General features: G+C 31.7%; 2 protein-coding genes across 2 annotated transcripts; both read right to left on the minus strand.

Moving 5' to 3' along the window:
- Positions 1-4,507: 4,507 nt before the first annotated feature.
- LOC146958777 (amino acid permease 6-like) lies at positions 4,508-7,709 on the minus strand. The gene is made up of 7 exons (XM_085740305.1): positions 7,502-7,709; positions 7,155-7,388; positions 6,552-6,645; positions 5,929-6,143; positions 5,622-5,767; positions 5,172-5,399; positions 4,508-5,082 (listed from the first exon to the last, which is right to left on the minus strand). The coding sequence occupies exons 1-7, from the start codon at positions 7,572-7,574 to the stop codon at positions 4,660-4,662; spliced, it is 1,413 nt and encodes a 470-aa protein (XP_085596431.1). The 5' UTR covers positions 7,575-7,709; the 3' UTR covers positions 4,508-4,659.
- A 4,149-nt stretch (positions 7,710-11,858) lies between these two features.
- On the minus strand, positions 11,859-15,628 carry LOC146958778 (amino acid permease 6-like). Its single transcript, XM_085740306.1, has 7 exons — positions 15,438-15,628; positions 15,103-15,336; positions 13,736-13,829; positions 13,388-13,602; positions 12,974-13,119; positions 12,480-12,707; positions 11,859-12,383 (listed from the first exon to the last, which is right to left on the minus strand). The coding sequence occupies exons 1-7, from the start codon at positions 15,505-15,507 to the stop codon at positions 11,967-11,969; spliced, it is 1,404 nt and encodes a 467-aa protein (XP_085596432.1). The 5' UTR covers positions 15,508-15,628; the 3' UTR covers positions 11,859-11,966.
- Between the last annotated feature and the right edge of the window lie 6,695 nt (positions 15,629-22,323).

Consider the following 22,323-nt stretch of genomic DNA (forward strand, 5'->3'; position numbering starts at 1 on the left):
AGGAAATAAAATAAAATAAAATAAAGCAAATTAAGCTAGAAGGAACTCAGTCCCCATAGCATCAACTAAGCAAATACTAGAGAGAGAAGAAAGATAAATATTGAAGATCTTTAGCCCACTCGAAAGCGAGAGGCTCAATTTGACAAACCAATTTGTATAAGAGGTTCTTTCACAACAGAAATGATAAACAAACACAAAAAATCAAACACAAATACGACACCATATACCGTATTCCACTGTTCACTAATACATTTATTATTTTATTTTATTTTTGCTTTCACGCTCACTCTCTACCTCTTCTCTGTTATTCTCTCATCTTCCTGTTCCTTTTTTTCCCCTTTGCTTCTTACTCTCTCTTGTCTCCCTCCATTCACTGTTGTTTCTCTCTCATCTCACACCACCACCGTTTTCCTTTCCGGCAACGGCGACCACCAGCTTTCAACTCCCTGGATCTTGAACCCAAAAGGTGCAACAGCCGACGAACCCAAAAATCTCAAATCTTGAACCACAAAAGCGCAACAACTCAGTGGCCGTCAAGAAAGAGAGGGACGACAGTTGGCGAGAAAGAGAAGAAGATGGTCGTGGTTGTAACGTCCTCCTTTTATTTAATTATTTTTATTAAGTTAGAATTTATTTATGTGATTTATTTATACATATGAGGTGTTAGTATTTTATTATGTGGCATTATTCTATTATTTATTAGAATATGAGAATTATTAGTGTAAGTAGAATTGGAGGTTAGAATAGAAAGAAGAATAAGTTATTGGGCCAAAATAGATTTAGGAAGAGTGATTGGTATTATAAATAAGGAAGCTTAGGTTAGAAAGAGTTTGGACGTTAAACCGCTTTTTGGAAAAAGAGGAGAAAGAGGAGGAGAACCCTAGGAACGAAGAACGCTGCTTTTGATTTCAGAAAAACAATCTAAGGTAAGGGTGAGACTATCTTTCACTAATATTAGGTCTGTGAATCATTAGATTGCATCTAACATGCTTTAGGATGAGTTTGTAAGGGGGAGTCTCTATTCACCATAAGGTTGTATGAACATGTGGGCAGTGAAGGGTTTTGTTTTCCATTGTTTATCATGTTCTTTTAATTATGAATTCTTGTGCTAAATCGATGATTAATATTGATTATGTTGTGTTTTGAAAAATATATATATATATATATATATATATATATATATATATATATATATATATATATATATATATATATATATATATATATATATATATATATATATATATATGAACAAAGTAATCATACCCTTACACTCTCATGTATAATACTTTTGGATTATTTTTGTCGCAAAGTAGAGAGGATGCTAGTAATTTAAAAATAATGGAAAGGTTGGCATGGAGGATATTGATCCTGCTCGATGAAACGATATTTGGTCTGAGTTAGATTTAAGTGGAGAGATAGCAGTGCTCGCGATTCTTGATTTTAGGAGACCTCTGACATTCTATTAACATAAATATTTAGTAACGTATGTGATACATTAAGTTGAGGTAATATGTATATAGTATGAGTAACCTTGGGCTATTTTGGTGAACTTAATAGATAAAGGCTTGTTTGAAGACATTATTATCTGTTTTCGATTGAGTACTAAAAGGGTGTGTTTTTTTTGGATTAGTAGTAGTACATGTATAGTGCATTGATAGAAGAAAAGGGACATGTACGTTACTGTAACCTCATTAGTTTGAAGAAGCTTGGGATTTAGGTAGTTAGGCAAGGTAGGCTTTAATCCCTTATATCTTAGTTATGCCATATTATGACCTAATGAGACTTGGTTATTTTAACATCAATATTTGATGCTAGCGTGTGATTATGATTATGGCTGCAATCAATAGGTTCTTATATAAAATTATGCCTTTAGCTACCTGTCCAATATTTCCTCCTTTCTTTTGGACCTTATATGAAATTTGCGTTTATACTAATTGTTTTATCTTAAATTAAATCAGCTCCCTTTTTGGCCATTTATATTATTTAATGATAAAATAATAAGAGTTATCATTGTTAATTATTATTAAATGATTTTCTTGATGTGTAAATAATTTATATGAATTATTTGATGATGTGTAATTGATGTGCTATTTAACGATGTTGTATTTGACGATGGTTCTATTTAAAGATGTGTGTTTAAAGATGTTTTATATAAAGATGTGCTACTTGAAGATGTGTGATTTAAAGATGTGTATTTGTCGAGTTATATAAAGATGTGTTATTATTTAAAGATCGTGTAGTTTTAAGATGAACTTGGAGTAGGAAAGGAAGGATGTCTAGATTATTAGAAGCTGTCCAGGAAGCCTAAGTTACGATGACTAAGATTATTAATGATGTGATATTGTTATATATGCACTATATGTGTTATTTATGATGTTTATGATGATGTGATGTTTAAGATGTTGTTGATTATCATTTGATGCGGTTATACTATGATGCTGATATGAGATAAATTATTTATGCATATACTGCTGAGTCTTATTTAAGATGTAAGTGTCAGTCTAAGTCAAGAGTTGTAAGATGTTCATGAAGTTTTCTAAGACGTAAGCTGTTGAGTCCATTTGCATACTCATTTAAAGATGGGGGCTTGATGCCCTGGAGCTTTTGCTCAACCACGACGATGGAGCTTTTGCTCAACCACGACGATGGAGCTTTTGCTCAACCAGAGACGAGGGCTCATGCCCTAGGAGCTTTTGCTCAATAGCGACGAGGGCTTATGCCCTAGGAGTATATTTATGCTCATAAGCGACGAGGGCTTATGCCCTAGATTGGTACCACATGCATTTGCATTTTCATGATGATTCAAGATGGTTTAAGACGTTAAGAGTTGCATAGTCAAGTCTAGATGCATTGTCAAGTCAAGTTGTTAAGTTGTGATGTTTTAACGAATTACTTTGTGATGCCTTTTAGTAAGATGATATGTGACGATGATTGTGACTGCTATATGATGATATATTGCTAAGATGAAATGATGATGTCTATGTATTTGATTGTAATTGTTAAATTATAAGATGTTTATATTGTTAAATGTAATTTATGATTTATGAGCTTAATATTATTGTTTGAGAAATCTCACCCCTTTGCTTGAAAATGTTGCTCTTCGTATGGGTAACTTGCAGGTAACCAAGATTAGTCGCGGTCGTGAGTGGACTCCTCACAAGTGTGTCTTAGGTGCTCTGATACGTAACGGGATGGGATTATGTCTTTACTTTCCGTTCCTTACGTATTACTTTATGAATCTTTCAAGAATTGATGTTGAACTAAGTTTTATGAAATTTTATATTGAGGCCCTTGTGCCAAAGATTATTTAAGTTGTTGAAATTATTCCGCTGCGAAGTTTAAAATAATATGATATTGGATTTTGAAGGATAAATATTTATTTATTCAGTTTATGTTTTTAGAAAAAGAATGTGACATTACGTTTAAGTTGAATTACTCTGATTTTTATTATGAAATTTTACGTTGGGAAAACGGGGTGTTACAGTGGTCGGTGTGCGGTCGACGTGAGGGAGGAGGGGACAATGGCAGCAGACGGATGGGAGAAGTGGACGGAGGGGAGAGACCTGGACAGTGGAGAGAGGGAATTATTGAGTTGAAAACGGTGGTGGTGGTGTGAGATGAGAGAGAAATGGTGGTGGGAGAATGAGTTCTGCAAACGGCAGGAGGGTAGCACTTTCGTGCCTTTGGCTTTGGTGCCTCTGGGTGCCTTTGTCTCTATTTCTCTCCTAACCAATAATTTTCTCTCATTAAAATAATTTATTTTAATCCTTCAATCATCACTCTCTTTCATCTAAAATACATTAAAGTCAGCAGGCATGGAAGAAAGGAAGAAGGGAGGTGTGGTGGACTTACAACAATGCCCCTGCTTTAAGGTTGAAAAGTCTAAAATGTCCATGGTGTCTATTTTGTGTCAAGAAAAGTGTGTTCACTTATATTTTTCCTTTCAGAAAGGGTACGAGTCAGAGAAATATTTCGATCCTTCATGAGGAGAGACCGAATGTGGTCCACCCAAGGAGCATTAAGGATGGGTAAAATGAACACCATTAGTAATAAACCCTCTAATTAGTTTATGGGTCTTGTTAACGAGTTCCCCCGGGGCACTCTTTAAGCAATTCGAAATAAGAAATTATTCCTTAAGAAAGTCAAATATTTCAATTTTCAATGTATTGGTTACACAAATTTTCATGAAAACTTACTACTTAAAGCCCTTAAAGAGTGCCCCGGGGGCACTCGTTAACATTTCCATTATAAGACCACCAAAGCTTTATATTATGATAAGGCTTTAATTGGTGTATCAGGTGTTGGTATTTAATAATGAAGATAATTAGTTACAATATCAGAGGTTTGGTTTTTAAGAAGCCCGACTAGTACGTATTCAAGAAACAAAGTTTGAAGTGATAAAGAAGTTAAGTGAATTTCTTATTGAATCAAAAACAAGAAGAAAAATGGATATAGAAAATGCTGAAAATCAACACAAATTTTTTATCTTGAAGAAAAAGGAAAATGACAACACGAAAACAAAAACTACAATCTCTAAGTAAAATCTCCAAGTACACCAACAAGAAAGAAAAAAAAAGAACCCAAATGATAACAAGTACGTACACATGTTTAATCAATAAAAGTGCCAACATATATTCAACAAATGGTAGAACGGGATTAACTAGAGTGAAAGGGCTTATAGGTCTTGAGGTCTGTGACAATTCCTTCAATTGATCCAACTGCAGCAACAAGAGTGACAATCAAACAAAACCCACTTAGCAATTTCATTCCAATCCATATAGGAGAATACTTGGGCACTTTGGCTTGTGTCAAGTACATCTCTGTTGGAAAATACACTGTCAAAGGAAAGAATGAAATAGCTCCTAACAAACCCACAACGCTGTTGAAGAATGGAAATATCATAGCAATCACTGTCGTGAATATCACATACATTGTCCTCCATATCACCCTGAACATGTTCATTCTCCAAGTGCCAACCAATGGAATTTTTACATTAGATTCTTGTGTCACCAGTTTGCTTTGTGGCCAACGTTTATTACCCCAACTTTCCACAAGTGAAAATACAGGTTGTGCAAATACCTGTACATAATAAATAAATAAATAAATTAATACATAAATCCAATTTTAATTTTCATGTCGTAAGTTTCGTTTATAAAATAATTAACTACCTGGTAGGCTCCAACTAAGTGAATGACGATGAAAAGATTACCAATATCAACGAGCCAGAATGGTTCATAAAAACCAAATCCAGTTAAAAAGTTCCCTGGTGCTTTGTTTCCAAATGCTGCATAGCCTACAAGACCACATAATGCATAAAAGAATGTGGTGATTGTAATTCCAGTCAAATTTGATTTCTTCATGACTTGATTTTCTGGTGGACTTGATTTTAAGGTATCCTGTATAAGAAACAATTTGAAATATGTTAAAAGTAATTAACACTTATATCTTAACCTAAGACCACTAAACATAATTATTTTATTGCTTATTGTACAAAATAGATGAGAAACTTGATAGATAAGAAACTTGAGAAATTGTCTTCCTATCCGATGAAATCTAAATAAGCATGACTATGAATGAACTGAAATAAGCACTTGTTTTGCTTAAAATAAATTAGTTACCTGTATCTCAACAATTACATTACTAAAAGCATATGCAAAAGCTATGTTTCCAATTGCTTGGAAGGTATTCCACATCTTCTCTGTACTTGTAACATCCACTCCAACAGCAATCCCTGTAACGCTTGTCGTAACATGGTGTCCTTTTTCTACATACATATCCAAGAACAAAACAAAACATTCAGTTAAAATGAAACATCATTAAATTTAGAAGTTGCATTTAACTCTCCTAAAATATGCGTTTTTTTAGGGCACATGAGCATATTTTTTAGTGCAATTGTATATGTAACTCATTAAAGCAAATCCTAACCTGCAACTTTTGCTATAGAGAGACCAATGCCTATGGAAGCATAACCAAAAGACATTACAGCAGCAAGAATAGAGAGCCATGAAAGTTCATGGAAATCTGGAATTAGGCTCAGTAAAATCTCAATGATTCCAAAGATGGCCATAAATTTATAGTTGGATATACTGCAGTCCGCCAGATGGCCTTCCTTATGAAAGCAATTTGATTTTTTTATGGCCCTGGTTCAGAAACAAGCAAGAATTGTTATTACCATCATGAACATTCTTAATTTTGAGTACCAAGAAATGAAAATAATTTATTTCCACTTACATATATTAGCTCATTATTTTGGTCCTGTTTGGACAAACAACTTAATTTAGTGCTTAAAACATAAGCATTTTTCATATTAATGTATCAAAAGATAAAATAAGATTAAATAAAATCAAATTGTGTTTGTTTAATCTATAAGCTATTTTCAAAAGGTGTTATAGAGATTATACAAATCATTTCTGAAAACAACTAAGGACATGCCCTGAACTTTTTCCATAAGCTCTCTCCAATAGTCTAGCAAATATTTATAATGTCAATAGATAAGATCAGATAAATCAGACACTAAACTTAGTATAGGAGATTTATTATGTTCTTACACCATGCTAATGGATCCTGTGATGGTGTAACCAATGGTACAACCCACAAGATTTGTGTACTGAGCCAATCCACAAAACTTGTATTGAATTCCTCCTGTAGAAAAAGAGATAGAAAAGTTACAATGCAATTATCAACTTCAAAATAAAATCGGCATGTGTTTTTGTTCCGCATTGAACAAGTTGTCAATATTAGGGTATGCAATTCTACAAACAAAGAATGTATTGTTTGACCATGTATTCTTTCAATGGATAAGACCTAATCACCAAACTACATTTATGAGCGTTACATAGTTAGATCTTTTATGTAGTTTCTCTGAAATACAAAAAATATATATACTAGAATTCAATACGAATTAATAAATTGTTTTACTAAATAAATACGAACAAATTGTTATAAAAATATGAATTTAAGTCATATTGCGAACACAACTTAAGAACTATCTTTCTTGATTCAACCAAATTCTCACCTTGGTCTTATCTTTAGCAATTCTAAACTATGTATGACTAGAAAGTGAAACATCAAAAATTGAATTTTGAAAATACGGACCAAAATCTTTGACTAGAAAGTGAAACATCAAAAATTGAATTTTGTAAGTAAATTACCTAGGATGTTTTGTACCATCTTCATGTATGTTGGGTTTCTGGTTCCATGAACAGGATCAGGATACCTATAGCAATCAGCCATGAGAACAGAAGTGAGGAGAGTGACAAGGGAGAAGAGTATGAGAACGATAGTCCCTCCGATCCATCCCAACTGAGCAACAGCCCATGCCAGCGACAACACTCCGGACCCTATTACAGCCGTCACAATGTGTGCACTCGAAGTGAACCATGTTCCTTCATGCACATACAATTATTTATATATCAATGTTAAAATAACAACATTATAACATGTGAAAATGAAAATAATAATAATAAAAAAAAATATTAATTTACTTGATGATACAAACCTTTTCGTTTTATGCGACCATCATCATCATACTTTCCATCTTCTATGGAAAAGCTACTCTGCTCTATTGTCATGACTCTCTTTGTTTCTTTGCAAACTGTTGAGAAATTGATGCACTACACTTCTAAGAGATATTAGCAGATTTTATTAAGAGAGTTAAGGAAAGGCTTAGCCAAAGATGGCAACTATTTAATGGCCTGATATTATTATTTTTTTGACCAAATTTAATACTCTGATATGAAATATGAAATATATTTTCACACTTGTGAGAATAATTTGACGTGTTTTCAATACTTTCTAAATTTAAAGATTATACCTTATCTGTGGTGTTGTAAATAAAATCTTTTTCATGACTAGGACAGTAGTAAGCATGGTGATGAAATTTTGATGATATCTGTTGTCAATCACCGTCATAGGATAGATAATACAGCTTTCATCCTTCCCATAATCTTTTGTAAACAAAAATAAAATCTTATAATCTTTTGTAAAAAGAAAAGAAAATAATCCTTCTTTTTTTTTTTGCAAGAAAAAAAAATCTTCTTATAATCGATTGCATTAACTGTTTGAGCTAAATTAAGGAGAAGTGTAAATGGCCATTATATTTCGAGAAAATCAGCAATATTCTGTTTGGAGTCTTTTCGTTTTTTGGTAGAATCCGTTGGGAATCTTTTATTTAATCCTTTTTTTTTTTACGGGATCTTTTATTTAATTTTTGGAATCTTTTATTTAATTTTTTGGGGATCTTTTATTTAATTATATTCTAATATAGAGTGTTAAAATATGGTCCCCGTGAGCATAGCTCAAACAGAGGTCGGGATATGCATTATTATATACAGGGCCGGGGTTTGAACCCTAGACACCCCACTTATTTACCTTGTGAAAGGTAAATTCTACCCACTAGGCTACTTGACCAAAGAGTGTTAAAATGTATATATATTTTTAAATTAATTATATTAATTAAGGAGTCTCGATTGAGGAAAAATCATAATCTCGATGGATGCTCGTTTCATATTTCTTTTTTTCTATGATTTGAGATTCGACAATAGGTTCAGGTATTCCAAATATCTCTGATAAATCAATAGACATAAAGTTATCAAAATTTAAAGTTTGTTCTTGATGTCTATAATATGCTTATTTTATTTAAAGTTTATGCAATATAGTATTTCAGAAAACATCTTTTGTGAACTATCAATATTAGAATGGAAACCACCGTGTAAAAATTATTTTGGTTAAATATTCGTTGACATTATGATTTTTTCACGGTGGTATCTAGACGTAATCCGGATTGTGGGGTGAATAAATATCCGTGTCCTTCTCTTCTATCTTCTCATATTAACTTTTGCATCCTCTAATTGGTTTTTAAACTTAAAAAAATAAAAATCAGACAAAACCTTCAACCCCTTGTGTTTTTCTCACCTCCAACATGTTGGGACCGACAGACAGACAAACAAGCAATGATATGAGAGAGACCCTAAAATATTTGAAGACGAAGGAGTATACATTCTTCTAATTTGCGAATGTTCTATGTGTAGCATGAAAAAATATGGCATGGGTTAAACCCGTGTCGGATACTTGTTGATGTGTATTTGGCACAAAGAAGAAATAAGAAAAGCGAAACAAATTGGATTTTTGTGTTTCATGAAGATGCACGATGGTAAGAAAATGGTCCAGGTGTTACATAATGTTTGGTTTGGAACATACAAAACATGAGAAACAAAGGTAAGGTTCCAAAGTCAGGATGAAGTTGTTGGTATGATGAATGATATAAAGTCATGGACTAGTATGTCATATTTTTTGTGTGAGGAAGATACAAAATGGGCACGAAGTTGTTTTGTAGGCATGATGTGCATGATGTGTCTATGGTTCTTTCACTGCAACAAAACAAATTATGACATAGGTTTTACATCAATTCATATGAGCATTATGAGAAGGAATGAAGTCTTTATAATTGGGGTAGAGGGATAAAAATGCATGCAATGTTGTGAGTGATGCAATTGATTTCGTTGGTGAATTATTTAAGCATATTGCATAATAGCATTCAAATGCTGCAGAATGAGAACACTTAGGTGTGTTTTAATTTGTACCTTTGCATGTTAGTCGGATGATTTTTTCATAAAAATCACACATACATTGGGGAATTTCATGCAAATTGACAATTTCACATTGAAGAAAAGCGAGGTTATATTATGCAAGAATTTTAATTCAAACTTCATTGTTGATGTAATCAATCGGGTGGACAAAATTATGATTTATGATGAAGTGTTTACGATTAGTATTGTTAAAGAACCATTCTCAGCTCCACTTTATGATGATGTGTAAAATTTTGAAGATTGTTTTATGAGTGAGGATGAAGATGAGTCAAATTTTGATTATAGCTTATGTCCTAATTCACTTGCATCTGAATATAATGGGGATGATGTTAATCGTGTTAGAGTGGTGAAATCGGCGAATGGGTTTAAGGAAGAATTGGGAGAAAATGAGGGGTATTGATGTGATGAAGAAATATATGATGGTTTGTGATCCTCTCAATTTCTTAAAAAACAGAAAGTGGAGCTAGGGCTCCAAAATTTCTAAAATTGAATGATGAAAAAAAAATCATTACATCATATATTTTGTGGAGCAATGCCAATCTAAAATGACCTAATCTGGTACTTCATATCGAAAGTGTTGCTTTAAATTTTGCGGAACACTTGATAGTTCATAAGAAAAAATTGAAGAGATATGGTTATGTTGCTTTGTTTGTTGCAAATAGATCAGTTCATGTGAGAGAAGTGTTCCCGTGTTTTGGAGACATGGTTTGCATAAAAGTCCTCCTATTCAAAATGTATTGTAAATAGAATTGTATTCAAAGGCATTTTTCATAAGAAAATGGGTTAAATATGTTTTTGGTCCCTATAAAATTGGGACTTTTAAGTTTAGTCCTTACTTAATTTTAATAGTTTTTTTCAATCCCTAAAAAAAATTTATGCACTCAGTATTAGTCCCTCCTCAATTCAAATTTGTTTAATTTATGCTTAAACTCTTGAGTTTTTGAACAATTTTTTGCAAACGTGTTAAGAACATTACTAAAAGTTCCTCTTGATTTCTACGTCCAGATTTTGTTAATTTTATCTTTAACTTTTGTCGTTTTGAAAAATTCATATTTAATTCGTTTCATGTTAAAAAATTCTAAATTTTAGTAAATGAACTTTTCATAGTGTTTTAAACTTGTCTCAAAAAAATCGTTCAAAAATTTAAGAGTTTAAGGATATTAAACAAATTTTGTTGTAACAAGGACTAAAATTAGAAGTAATTTTTTTTTTTGTAGGGACTAAACCTATTAAAATTAAGTAAGGACTAAACTTAAAAGTTCCCAATTTTATAGGAACCAAAAACATATTTAACCCTAAGAAAATTGTTGTCAAGAAAATTGTTGTCATAAAGTATAGGGTTAATTATGTTTTTGGTCCCTACAAAATTGCGACCTTGTAAGTTTAGTCCTTACTTAATTTTAATAGCTTTTTTAATCCCTACAAAAAATTTCTGCACTCAATATTAGTCCTTACTCAATCCAAATTTGTTTAATTTATGCTTAAACTCTTAAGTTTTTCAACAATTTTTTACAGGCGTGTTAAGAACGTTATTAAAAGGTCCTCCGAAAAAAATATCTCAAAAATTTGATTTCTACGTCCATATTTTTGTTACTTATATCTTAAACTTTTGTCGTTTAAAAAATTCATATTTAATTTATTACATGTTAAAAAAATTATAGATTTTAGTAAATGAACCTTTCATAGTGTTCTAAACTTGTATAAAAAGAATCGTTAAAAAATTTTAAAGTTTAAGGATAATTAAACAAAATTTATTTTAGCATGGACTAAAATTATAAGTAATTTTTTTTTGTAGGGATTAAAAAAGCTATTAAAATTAAGTAAGGACTAAACTTAGAAGGTCGCAATTTTATAGGGACCAAAAGCATATTTAACCCTAAAGTATATATGGCACTATCTTAGAGGATTTTTTTGGTAGTGGTCGGAGTTTGAACCCCGAACCTTGCATATTTTATGCATTGTTCCAACCAACTGAGCTAAGCTCACGAGGACTAGAGGATTGTAAATACTTTTTGCACCGTTATAATAACTTTAACTATGAATTTGTTAATTTGTTAAGCTATAACCAAATCAAGTTGCTCAAGCACTTGCAAGATATTTTTATGCAAGTGCCAATGTCGTCAACTATGTTACCATAAAACTTTTTTTTGGGTGCTATGGCAACTTTTTTTTTTTTTTTTTTGTATACCAACCATGAAATTTTATTTGCATTGAAACGAATTAGTTTTCCTTGGTTAAGAAAAAAAGAGCAGAAAATTACCCCACATGGCACCAAATACATATATGTATTTATTGATTAACAAGTACACATGTTTTATTCAACAACGGCAATATATATAAGTTTATGATCAACAAATTTTAGAAAAAGGGGATTAACTAGAATGGAAGGGTTGAGGTCTTGAGGTCTGTGATGATTCCTACAATCGATCCAACTGCAGCAACAAGAGTGACAATCAAGCAAAACCCACTTAGCAACTTCATGCCAATCCATATAGAAGAATATTTGGGCACTTTAGCTTGTGTGAGGTACATCTCTGTTGGAAAATATACGGTCAAGGGAAAGAACGATAAGGCTCCTAGCAATCCCACAATGCTATTGAAGAATGGTAATATGACAGCAATCACTGTGGTGAATATCACATACATTGTCCTCCAAATTAACCTAAACATATTCATTCTCCATATGCCAACTAATGGAATGTTTACATGATATTCTTTTGTCATAAATTTGCTTTGTGGCCAGCGCTTATTACCCCAGCTTTCCACAATAGAAAATATGGGTTGTGCAAATACCTGTTCACAATAAATTAATCCAATCTTAATTTTCTTTGTTCTGCACACCATAATGTTCATGTACAGCAATTTTTGTTCATAAAATAAGTAATTTACCTGGTACGCTCCGACTAGATGAATAATGATGAAAAGATTACCAATATCAACAAGCCAATATGGTTCATAAAAACCAAATCCAGTTAAAAAGTTTCCTGGTGCCTTGTTACCAAATGCTTCATAACCTAGAAGACCACATAATGCATAAAAGAATGTGGTGATTAATATCCCAGTGAAGGCTGATTTTTTCATGACTTTATTTTCTGGTGGGGTTGATTTTAATGTGTCCTGTCAAAAACAAAATAATAATTCAGCTTTTAACGTTGTATTTTATCTATTAGTGTAAAAGAAGGATACATGGGAAAACTGAAGACAATAGTAGTATAGTGTTTTTTTACTTCATATAGACGAAGTGACAATGAGCATTACTTGAAATATAGTTCTAGAAAACAATGAGCATTTAAAGGTATTATTTAAAAACAATCCAAGGAAGTGTAAATTAGCATGATTATGAACTGCATTAAGCGCATATAATTTTGCCTAACATTACTTGCCTGTATCTCAGCAATGACCATACTGAAAGCATAAGCAAAAGCTATGTTTCCAATTGCTTGGAAGGTATTCCACAACTTTTGCATGCCTGTCTCGTCCACTCCAATAATGAGCCCCGTAAGGCCTGTCTCGACATGGTGTCCTCGTTCTATATATGTTCGCGAACAAAAAAAAAACATTCTCATGTATGTTAGTTCAAAATATCGCATTCGCCTCTCTAGAAAAATATTGTAATAAGTATCATTCACCTCTCATGAAAAATACTTAAATAAACACTCATTGGTCATCAACCATATTTGTTCGCGACACAACATTACTACATATGTTTAGAGAGATGGGTGTATATCTTATAAGCATATCCACGATTGTAATTTCTTCTTAATTTTATATTTAGCTATTAGCAATTAGTGTCTAACCTGCAATTTTGGCTATGGAGAGACCAATGCCTATGGAAGCATAACCAAAAGACATGATGGCAGCAAGAATAGAGAGCCATGAAAGTTCATGGAAATCTGGGATTTGGCTTAGAAAAATCTGAAAGCTTCCAAAAATGGCCATAAATGTAAAGTTGGATATATTGCAGTCCGCCAAATGCCCTTTCTTATGAAAGCAATTGGATTTACTTATTGCCCTGGTACAAAAACATGCAAGTATTATTGCTATTACCATTCACATTGATGGTTTTGAAAGAAAAAACAAAAGTTACTTTCACTCTCATGGCTTTATAAATAAAATTAGCTAAAGATATAATGAGAGGTTCTTACACCATGCTGATGGATCCTGTGAGAGTGTAACCAATGGTACAACCCACAAGATTTGTGTACTGAGCCAACCCACACAACTTGTATTGAACTCCTCCTGTAGAGAAAGAGATAGAAAGGTTACAATGCAACAATCAACTTCAAAAGAAAAGCAATGTCCTCTTGCAAGTTATCACGTCCACTAATGAACCAAGAATGAAACTCGACTGAGTCTCGTCGTTCAAATTCGGACCAATGAGAAAAAAATAAGCTAACAACTAAAATTTGTTATTTAAATAAAAAAAATCATTATACCATCAGCTATTTCTGACAAAGGTGATTCTTAACTCGTTAATTCACCATTTATAAATGTTAAGTGATTCTATCTTTCGTACTAATTAACATTTATGTAAAAATAATTTCTATTGTATTTAGTACGAACTTATTCATTTATGAAACTCACGAAAAGAGGGTGGAATTCCAAACATGTTCTTATTTTTTGGTCAAGCAAGTGTGTCCATTTTTTTTTTTTGAAAGGATGTCATTTTTTAATAGTGGGTAAATAAATAATTCATTGTTTAATACAAAAACATAAGAATGCGAAAAAGATTTAACCAATCATGACAACTTTGTGTGCTTTCAGTAAAAAAAAAAAAATCATGAAAAAGAGCATTTTTTTTCAAGTAAAAGAACATGATGGCCGGGGAGTTTGGGACTCTATGAAAAGAGCATTTTTGTTTGCTTAATTGAATGTTCTTGTTTTGTACAACAACATTGAGTTGATATTTGAAGCACAATTAATATGACAAATATTGCTTATGGTACACATGCATTTTCGTGGTAGACGATCAAACAATTTTTCTCGAAATTAACAGTTAAGAACAATCTAAATTAAATTGGACTGAATCCTTTAAAGCAATTTTACAATGCAGCAACTATGAGAATTCATAGATCTAGAGAGAGAATTCCTCTAACTAGATCTAAAGTTCCCACATCTGCTACAAAGTACGGCTGCTATAAGGATTTTTTTTTCCCAAACATAGACATTCAATACAATTGATTGCTACCGTCTATGCGTGCAGTCAAATCTCAATCGTTAGATTTAGATTTGGCGCGAAAAATATAACATTTGATTCAACTCATTTTGACATTAATTAAAAAAATATGAATTTTGACCGAAGTATGACTCGGATGAAACCCTTGAAACTAAAACAATAAAAATTGATTGTTACCGTCTATTGGTGCAATCAAATCGCGCAATCGTTAAATCTGAATTTGGCGCGAAAAATTATGACTCTTAATTCATTCCTTTTTAAAAATATGAATTTTGACTGAAACAGAACCCAAATATGACTTGAAAGTAAAACATTAAAAATTGAATTTTGCATTACCTAGAATATTTTTGACCATCTCCATGTAGGTGTGGTTTCTGGTTCCATGAACAGGATCAGGATGCCTATAGCAATCAGCCAGTAAACAAGAAGTGAGGAGAGTGATGAGTGAAAAGAGTATGAGAATAACACTCCCTGCAATCCATCCCAACTGTGCAACAGCCCATGCCAATGACAGTACTCCAGATCCTATTACAGCAGTCACTATGTGTGCACTTGCAGTCACCCATGTTCCTTCATAATACAATGACCAATGTTAGAATAACAAAATAGAAAATTTTCATTGATTTGATGTATATAGTTATGATGATCACACAAGATATATGTATACAAACCTGTTCGTTTTATGCGACCATCATCATCATATTTTCCACTCTCAATGGACAAGCTCCTCTGCATTGCCATGACTCTCTCTTGCTTTGAAAAGTGTTGTGAAATATTGAGACACTAGCTGAGTACACCCCTTTTTGAGAGATATTTGACGAAATTTCAAAGAGTCAAGGAAACGTTTAACCGATGTTGACACATATTTAATGCACTGATATGAGATTGTATACTTTTTGACAATTGCATACGTACTTGAAAATATTACCAAAAATAGTTTTTTATTAGATTTTTAACTTTTCTTAGACGCGTCTTTCCAACACAGCAAATTTTCACCACATTATCTGCATTTGTTTTTACAATACATTGTCAAATTTTATTCATTCAACTCAACTATGCAATTTTAGAAGATGTCTTATCCGTTTAGCATTCAATGAACTTTCGGTGCTTATTTAGTATAGGATTGATTAATTAATTAAGAGCAATGTTAATCATCTCGTTGAAATGCATTTATTTAGCAATTAAATTTATTGTTGTGTAGTTTATGAAAAGAGAGATGATATATACCGCGACGCAAGTTTCTTGCAATTTCGCATAATGCATAAATTGTTGTTTTGTAAAATGTTTGGTCAAACTTTCAACCCATGTTTCCGAAAAGCGCCGGATGAGTGGAGTTTAAGTTGAATTTTTTTTAACATATTTGTTGTCTCTTTGCGAAGTCTCATTTCGCTATAAGTAGCACTTAATTAAGTAAAAAATATTTAAGCAAATTGGCGTTTGTGATATTGTTGTGAGGTTTGTCTTTTACGAAAAGTTGCATTTTCTATTAATTAATTATAATTTAAGTTTTAATTGTTTACCAAAAATGTCATTGAGAATTCTTTACCAAAAAAAATTCATGAAAATTATTATTGTATTAGAATAATATACACAAATACTTAAATTTTGACCAGATATTGACTCAAAAAATCATTATATATAATTAAATAATATAATTAAATTTTTATTAACATTTCTTCTCCTTTGGTTAAATTTAATGAGCTCTTTGACCGGGTAATTTTAATTTATAAATATAAATAAAAACCTATAATATTTTATTCATTTTTTCAGAGGTTATAATACTTTGCTCACGAATATAAGTATAAATATTGAAAACATTAAAAAATCGTGGAAGAATTTTTTAAAATAAAACAGTTTATCCAAAATTAGTCATATTCACTTAATTTTTTCATCATTTTTGTTTTAGAATTAGGGTCTTATCAACGAGTGTCCAGTATTATTTATGTTTTTAAATGTTATTTTTTAGCAAGATCTCTCATTCAGGTCCTTATTCGTCATTTAATTGAAGATATTTTCTGTAATATTCAAAAACATCCCTAATTCTTTTTAAAATCACGAATTCTTTTTAAAACAAAAATATCCATAAATCTACGATTGACAAAAATATCTCTAATTCAAAAATATCCCTAATTCTACAATTGACAAAAATATCCCTAATTCTTTTTAAAATCACGAATACATCACGTCAATTTCAAATAGAATAATGCTATGTACAGCGAAACATATTTCACCAATTCATCTCGATACCTATATTTCAATGACATAGCATGATTTTCTACCTAATTTTTGCAAATTTCATAGGTTTTCCGTTTGGAAAATGATTTTTAGTGCGAACCATCACTAAACGAAAATCCACGAATAGGTGTAATTCTACTTTTACTTCCAACCACCCCTTTTACTTCCAACCACCCCTGTATTGTGGTAAATGGTACTATTATTATATTATTATTTTTTAATATAAATTGATTTTAATGGCAGCCACCCTGTGTATTCCGCAAATGGAGCCATCTTGTTATTGTGCAAGTGAAGTGCCTCACAAGTGATTCGTGAATTTTCGCACTAAATCATTCGCACCATATAGCATCTCCCTTTCCGTTTAACCATTGTAACTGGAGAACATGCTTCGTGATGAATTCGTTAATTTTTCCATCGTGATAAATAGCATCGTTGTTTCAAATATATGTAAGCATATGTGCATTCAATTGAAGTAGTTGTACACGAATGGCTCGTTGGAGTATGCATATGCACATTTAAAACACGATGGTCAAGTTGCAATTTTTAAGAAACAAATCGATTTCTTCTGAAACCAAAATCCATCCAACAATAACTCCAAAAACAATTGTCCTCGGAACTCCATTTCAGGCCTCCAAAGTCATAAGGTTCATCTAAAGCCACTCCCTCCATATCATAACATCATAAAATCGGCCACATGCAAGAAGAAAATTTTGAGCCAAGCACTCCTTACCCAGAGGCGAAGCTCACAAAAAAATTATGCATGAGCCAACTATAAAGAAGATTTTTTTTAAACAAACATATTACATTTAGGATAAAATATAATTTTAGTACCATAAATTATAATTTTTTTAGATTTAATCCTTAAAAAAAATTGTTCGATTTTTGTCTCAGTTTTTTAAAATTTTACAAAAAAAAAGTGTTTTTAGTCTTGAATTTAATCTCTAACAAAAAATTAAGGATTAAAATTAACAAATCTTAGGAACTTAACATAAAAATCGCTATTTAGAAACGTTGGGCAAAATGCGTTTCAAGAACTCAATTTCATCAATAATTGCTTGTTTAATAATAGATTAATAATGTCTTTTCAAATGTAAATAAATAGGTTATTTGCAAGAAACTCATTGTCAATTTAATTTGTCTATGATAAATTTTATTGTTGAAAAAAGTTTTTCTATTTTTGTTATTGAGACCGGAAGTATCAAACCAATACAAATAAATCTATCAATTTTGTAATAATTTTTTTACTTTATTATTTATACTAATTTTTGTAACTGAACTTGTTTGGGGTAGCTCAATATTTATTATTCGAGGTAGCCGGATATAAATACATACCGACCAATTCAAGAATAATATTTTTTTTTGGGTAGCCTTGGCTACCCCTCCCATATGAAGGGCTACGCCCCTTACCAATGAGTAGTCCTCAAAGTATAGAAATGATTTTCAAATTTTGAGCCAAGCACTCCTTACCAATGAGTAGCATCGCGATACATATGAAAAATAGTTGTATGCTATCTAGAGTGGTGGAGAAGTGACATCACCTCTTGTAGGGGAGGTTGGAGGGTCACATTAGGAGAAGAGCCTAGCGTAACCATATTAACAACTACCGGAGAATCCATCTCAAAGATGATTTTTTTTAAGTCAACATATATTCACTGTATCTATTTCAATGTGAATGTCCCATAGTATAGACCACACAGTAAAGTAGCAACCAAGTCTACAGTAGAAGCCACGAACAAACTTACCATGATAATCTATAATCGAATCTCCATAAGTAGAAATCCCTAAAAACTTTTTATGAAATATATCAATAATATTTATCTTGTAATTATCATGAGGCGGATGTGTCCAAGAAACCCCAATGCTACGTATCATGGAAGAATAACGAGAATCCACATTAACGCTGGAGGATGATGTAGTGAAGTTAGCTTGGTGAGTAACTAGGAGAAGATGTTGATTATCAATCAAAGACTTCTTATTAAACACCAGATTAGAAGTTACGACGTTCCAATTAAGTCAGTGATGCAACCCAAGATTTAAAACTTTACTCCAAACATCATGGGAAATAATATCATTCATTCTTCAAAAAAAAATATCATTCTAAAATATTTTCACCTCTTCGCAGTCTCTTAAGACATGCATGATGCTAAATATCATTCTAAAATATTTTCACCTCTTCGCAGTCTCTTAAGACATGCATGATGCTTTCAGAGTAGTCACCACATATAGAACATAGATTATCTCTAGTCACTCCTCTATGATGCCTCTCATCATTAGTTATAATTTTAACTTGAGATGTTTTCTATAAAACAAAACAAAAAAACCTTTATACATGTTTAAACCTTGCCAAGACCATATATGTTGGAACTTGGAAAATAACATGGTTTGTTACAGGGAATAATTTTGACTATGCATAATGTTGTAAGAATATATTTGAGAGAAAATTTTCCGTTTTTGGTGAGATTCCAATAAGAAAATCGACATCTTAATCATTGGAATCTTCACACAAATATCTTGCGGAGAATTTGATTTAGTACTTCCGAGTTTCACTTTCCATCCACTGTGTAATAGGAGACAGAAAATTCCCATGGTCTAAGGGAAATACCAACGGGGTAGAGATTTATGGTCAGTTTGTTACGAATTAAAATAAAAGAGTTTGTTACGGATTAAAATAAATGTGATTTTGCCATAAAACAATTTAGAGATTTTATGAAAAATTAGAATCTATTTTGTTTTTGTTTATCGTAATAAAAATCACTTTTTTTAAAAAAATAATTTAGTTCGTTTAGTTCAATCTTTTCATCTATATTTTCTCTCTCATCTAAAATACTAATTTTTGAGAAACTGCTCTTAACATCTTTTCATTTGAAGCGGATTTTAGATTTTTTTTAGATTCTAATTTTTTTTAAAAAGTTGTAACAAACGGATGAAATATTCTTAAAAATGATTAGTTCTTAAAAAATCTTAGCTGCGGGGCCACAATCCTAAATCCAAGCATCTTTCCAAAAACGGACATGGTGACTATTTGGGATATACCTACCTAATTATGTTGCTTGAAACATCCTCTCCAACACTAATAATAGATTTCCAAGTAGATGTAGATATGTATTTATTATTGATTCATGACGTTGAAACATTGAAGGTTTTTAAATCTCAATCTGCCCTCGTCTTTAGGCAGGCAAATTTGTTCAAAGGGTATGAGATGAGTTTTACTATGATGATTTGTTGAACCCCAAATAAAATCTCTAGAAAAAAAAAAATTTCAGCCTCTACACAAATTGCATTTATCTACGATGTTAGAACCAAAATTTTGTCCTTCAACCATTTTTTTGGACCCATGGATGTCACAAAGGATTTAAAAACTATCATTCATTTTTACTCCAATGTAAAGAACCATATTTGTATTAATTCTTATACTCCCTCCGTCCCTTAATAAGTGAGCCTTTTGTAAAAAAAAAAACAGGGTTAATTATGTTTAAGGTCCCTACAAATAAGCGAGCTTCCAACATTGGTCCCTATTTAAATTTTATTAAATTTTTCATCCCCAACGTTTTTTTCCGTTTGTAAGTTTGGTCCTTGCCGTCAAACTATGCTGACTAGGCTAACAAAATGCTGACCCAGACATGCCACATAGACATTTCAAGTGACATGGCTGCCATGTGGTAAATGACATCATATGTTTTTGGTCCCTATAAAATTAGGATCTTTTAAGTTTAGTCCTTACTTAATTTTAATAGTGTTTTTAGTCCATATAAAAAAATTATATATGCACTCAGTTTTAATCCACATACTAAATCTAAATTTGTTTTCCTTCAAAAAAAAAAAAAAAAAAATCTAAATTTGTTTAATTATGCTTACACTTTTAAGATTTTGAACAATTTTTTGCACAAGTGTTAAGAACATTACGAAAAGTTCATCTGCAAAAAATTATCTCAAAATTTTAGTTATGCGTCCAGATTTTTGTTACTTTTATTTTGAACTTTTGTCTTTTAAAAAAATTCATATTTAATTTATTTCATGTTAAAAAATTCTAAATTTTAGTAAACGAACCTTTTGTAATGTTTTAAACTTGAATCAAAATATTCGTTGAAAAATTTAAGAGTTTAAGGATAGTTACAAATTTTCTCATAATTTTTGTCAAAGTCTATCACTCTCCTTCATTCCTTTTTATTCTTCCTGATCCATAAAATATTTCACCCTACAAATATTTTCGGTGATTCCCTGAATTTGCCGGGAAAAAAAAACCAGATCTGTGTTACTGTTTCTCTTTGTTACTACTTTGCTCTCTTCAATCTTCTTCGCTCCCACTCTTTGTTTCCCGGTCCGAACCTTGAAAATCGACTGGTTCCGCTTCTCTCTCGAAAAGGTTGTTGTTGGATTTTTCAATGGTGAAGATTGTTGAGTTTTTTTGTGTTGAAGTACGTGTGATTAAGTTGTTGAAATTGATGTCTTAGATGAATTTGCAAGCGAAGGTTAGAAGAGCGTCGCCGTGAACGAGGTGGTGAAAAGAGTAGGAGGAGAGAGTTTGGATTTTTCACCACCTCGTTCACGCCGGCGACGCTCTTCTAAAAACTCTTAAATTTTTCAATGATTTTTTTATACAAGTTTAGAACATTACAAAAGGTTCGTTTACTAAAATTTAGAATTTTTTAAAATGAAATAAATTAAATATTTTTTTTAAAAGACAAAAGTTCAAAATAAAAGTAAAAAAAATCTGGACGCAGAAATAAAATTTTGCAGATGAACTTTTTGTAATGTTTTTAACACTTGTTCAAAAAATTGTTCAAAATCTTAAAAGTTTAAACATAATTATACAAATTTAGATTTAGTAAGGACTAAAACTGAGTGCATAATTTTTTTATATGGACTAAAAGCACTATGAAAATTAAGTAAGGACTACACTTAAAAGGTCCCAATTTTATAGGGACCAAAAACATATGATGTCATTTACCACATAGCAGCCATGTCACGTGAAATGTCCATGTGGCATGTCTGTGTCAGCATTCTGTTAGCCTAGTCAGCACAGTTTGACGGCAAGGACCAAACTTACAAATGGTAAAAAACGTTGGGGATGAAAAATTTAATAAAATTTAAATAGGGATCAATGTTGAAAGCTCGCATATTTGTAGGGACTTTAAACATAATTAAGCCCAAAAAAAATTGTCCTAAAATAATTGATTAATTTCACTCCCGAAAATGACATCCACATTGTTCCTATCCAATGGACTAGAAAGTAGAAACACGTTCTTATTACCTCAAGCACTGTGCATGAAACAGTGCCGGAGATGCTCTTATATAGTTATTGGGGCCGCTGATACACTTCAA

This window comes from Medicago sativa, chromosome 1 (assembly GCF_051527215.1).
Source record: "Medicago sativa cultivar Bolivia chromosome 1, Bolivia_mono, whole genome shotgun sequence".
Lineage (NCBI taxonomy): Eukaryota > Viridiplantae > Streptophyta > Magnoliopsida > Fabales > Fabaceae > Medicago > Medicago sativa.

Bases quoted from the DNA above. Each gene is read 5' to 3' on its own strand.
- LOC146958777 (XM_085740305.1), bottom strand. From the start codon at position 7,574: ATGACAATAGAGCAGAGTAGCTTTTCCATAGAAGATGGAAAGTATGAT. The intron at 6,646-7,154 runs GTAATTTACTTA...CTTTTTCTACAG, and splicing joins GATGGTACAAAACATCCTAG to GAGGAATTCAATACAAGTTT. The intron at 6,144-6,551 runs GTAAGAACATAA...TTTCTGAACCAG, and splicing joins ACAGGATCCATTAGCATGGT to GGCCATAAAAAAATCAAATT.
- LOC146958778 (XM_085740306.1), bottom strand. From the start codon at position 15,507: ATGGCAATGCAGAGGAGCTTGTCCATTGAGAGTGGAAAATATGATGAT. The intron at 13,830-15,102 runs GTAATGCAAAAT...CTTTCTCTACAG, and splicing joins GATGGTCAAAAATATTCTAG to GAGGAGTTCAATACAAGTTG. The intron at 12,384-12,479 runs GTAAATTACTTA...TATTGTGAACAG, and splicing joins ATCTAGTCGGAGCGTACCAG to GTATTTGCACAACCCATATT.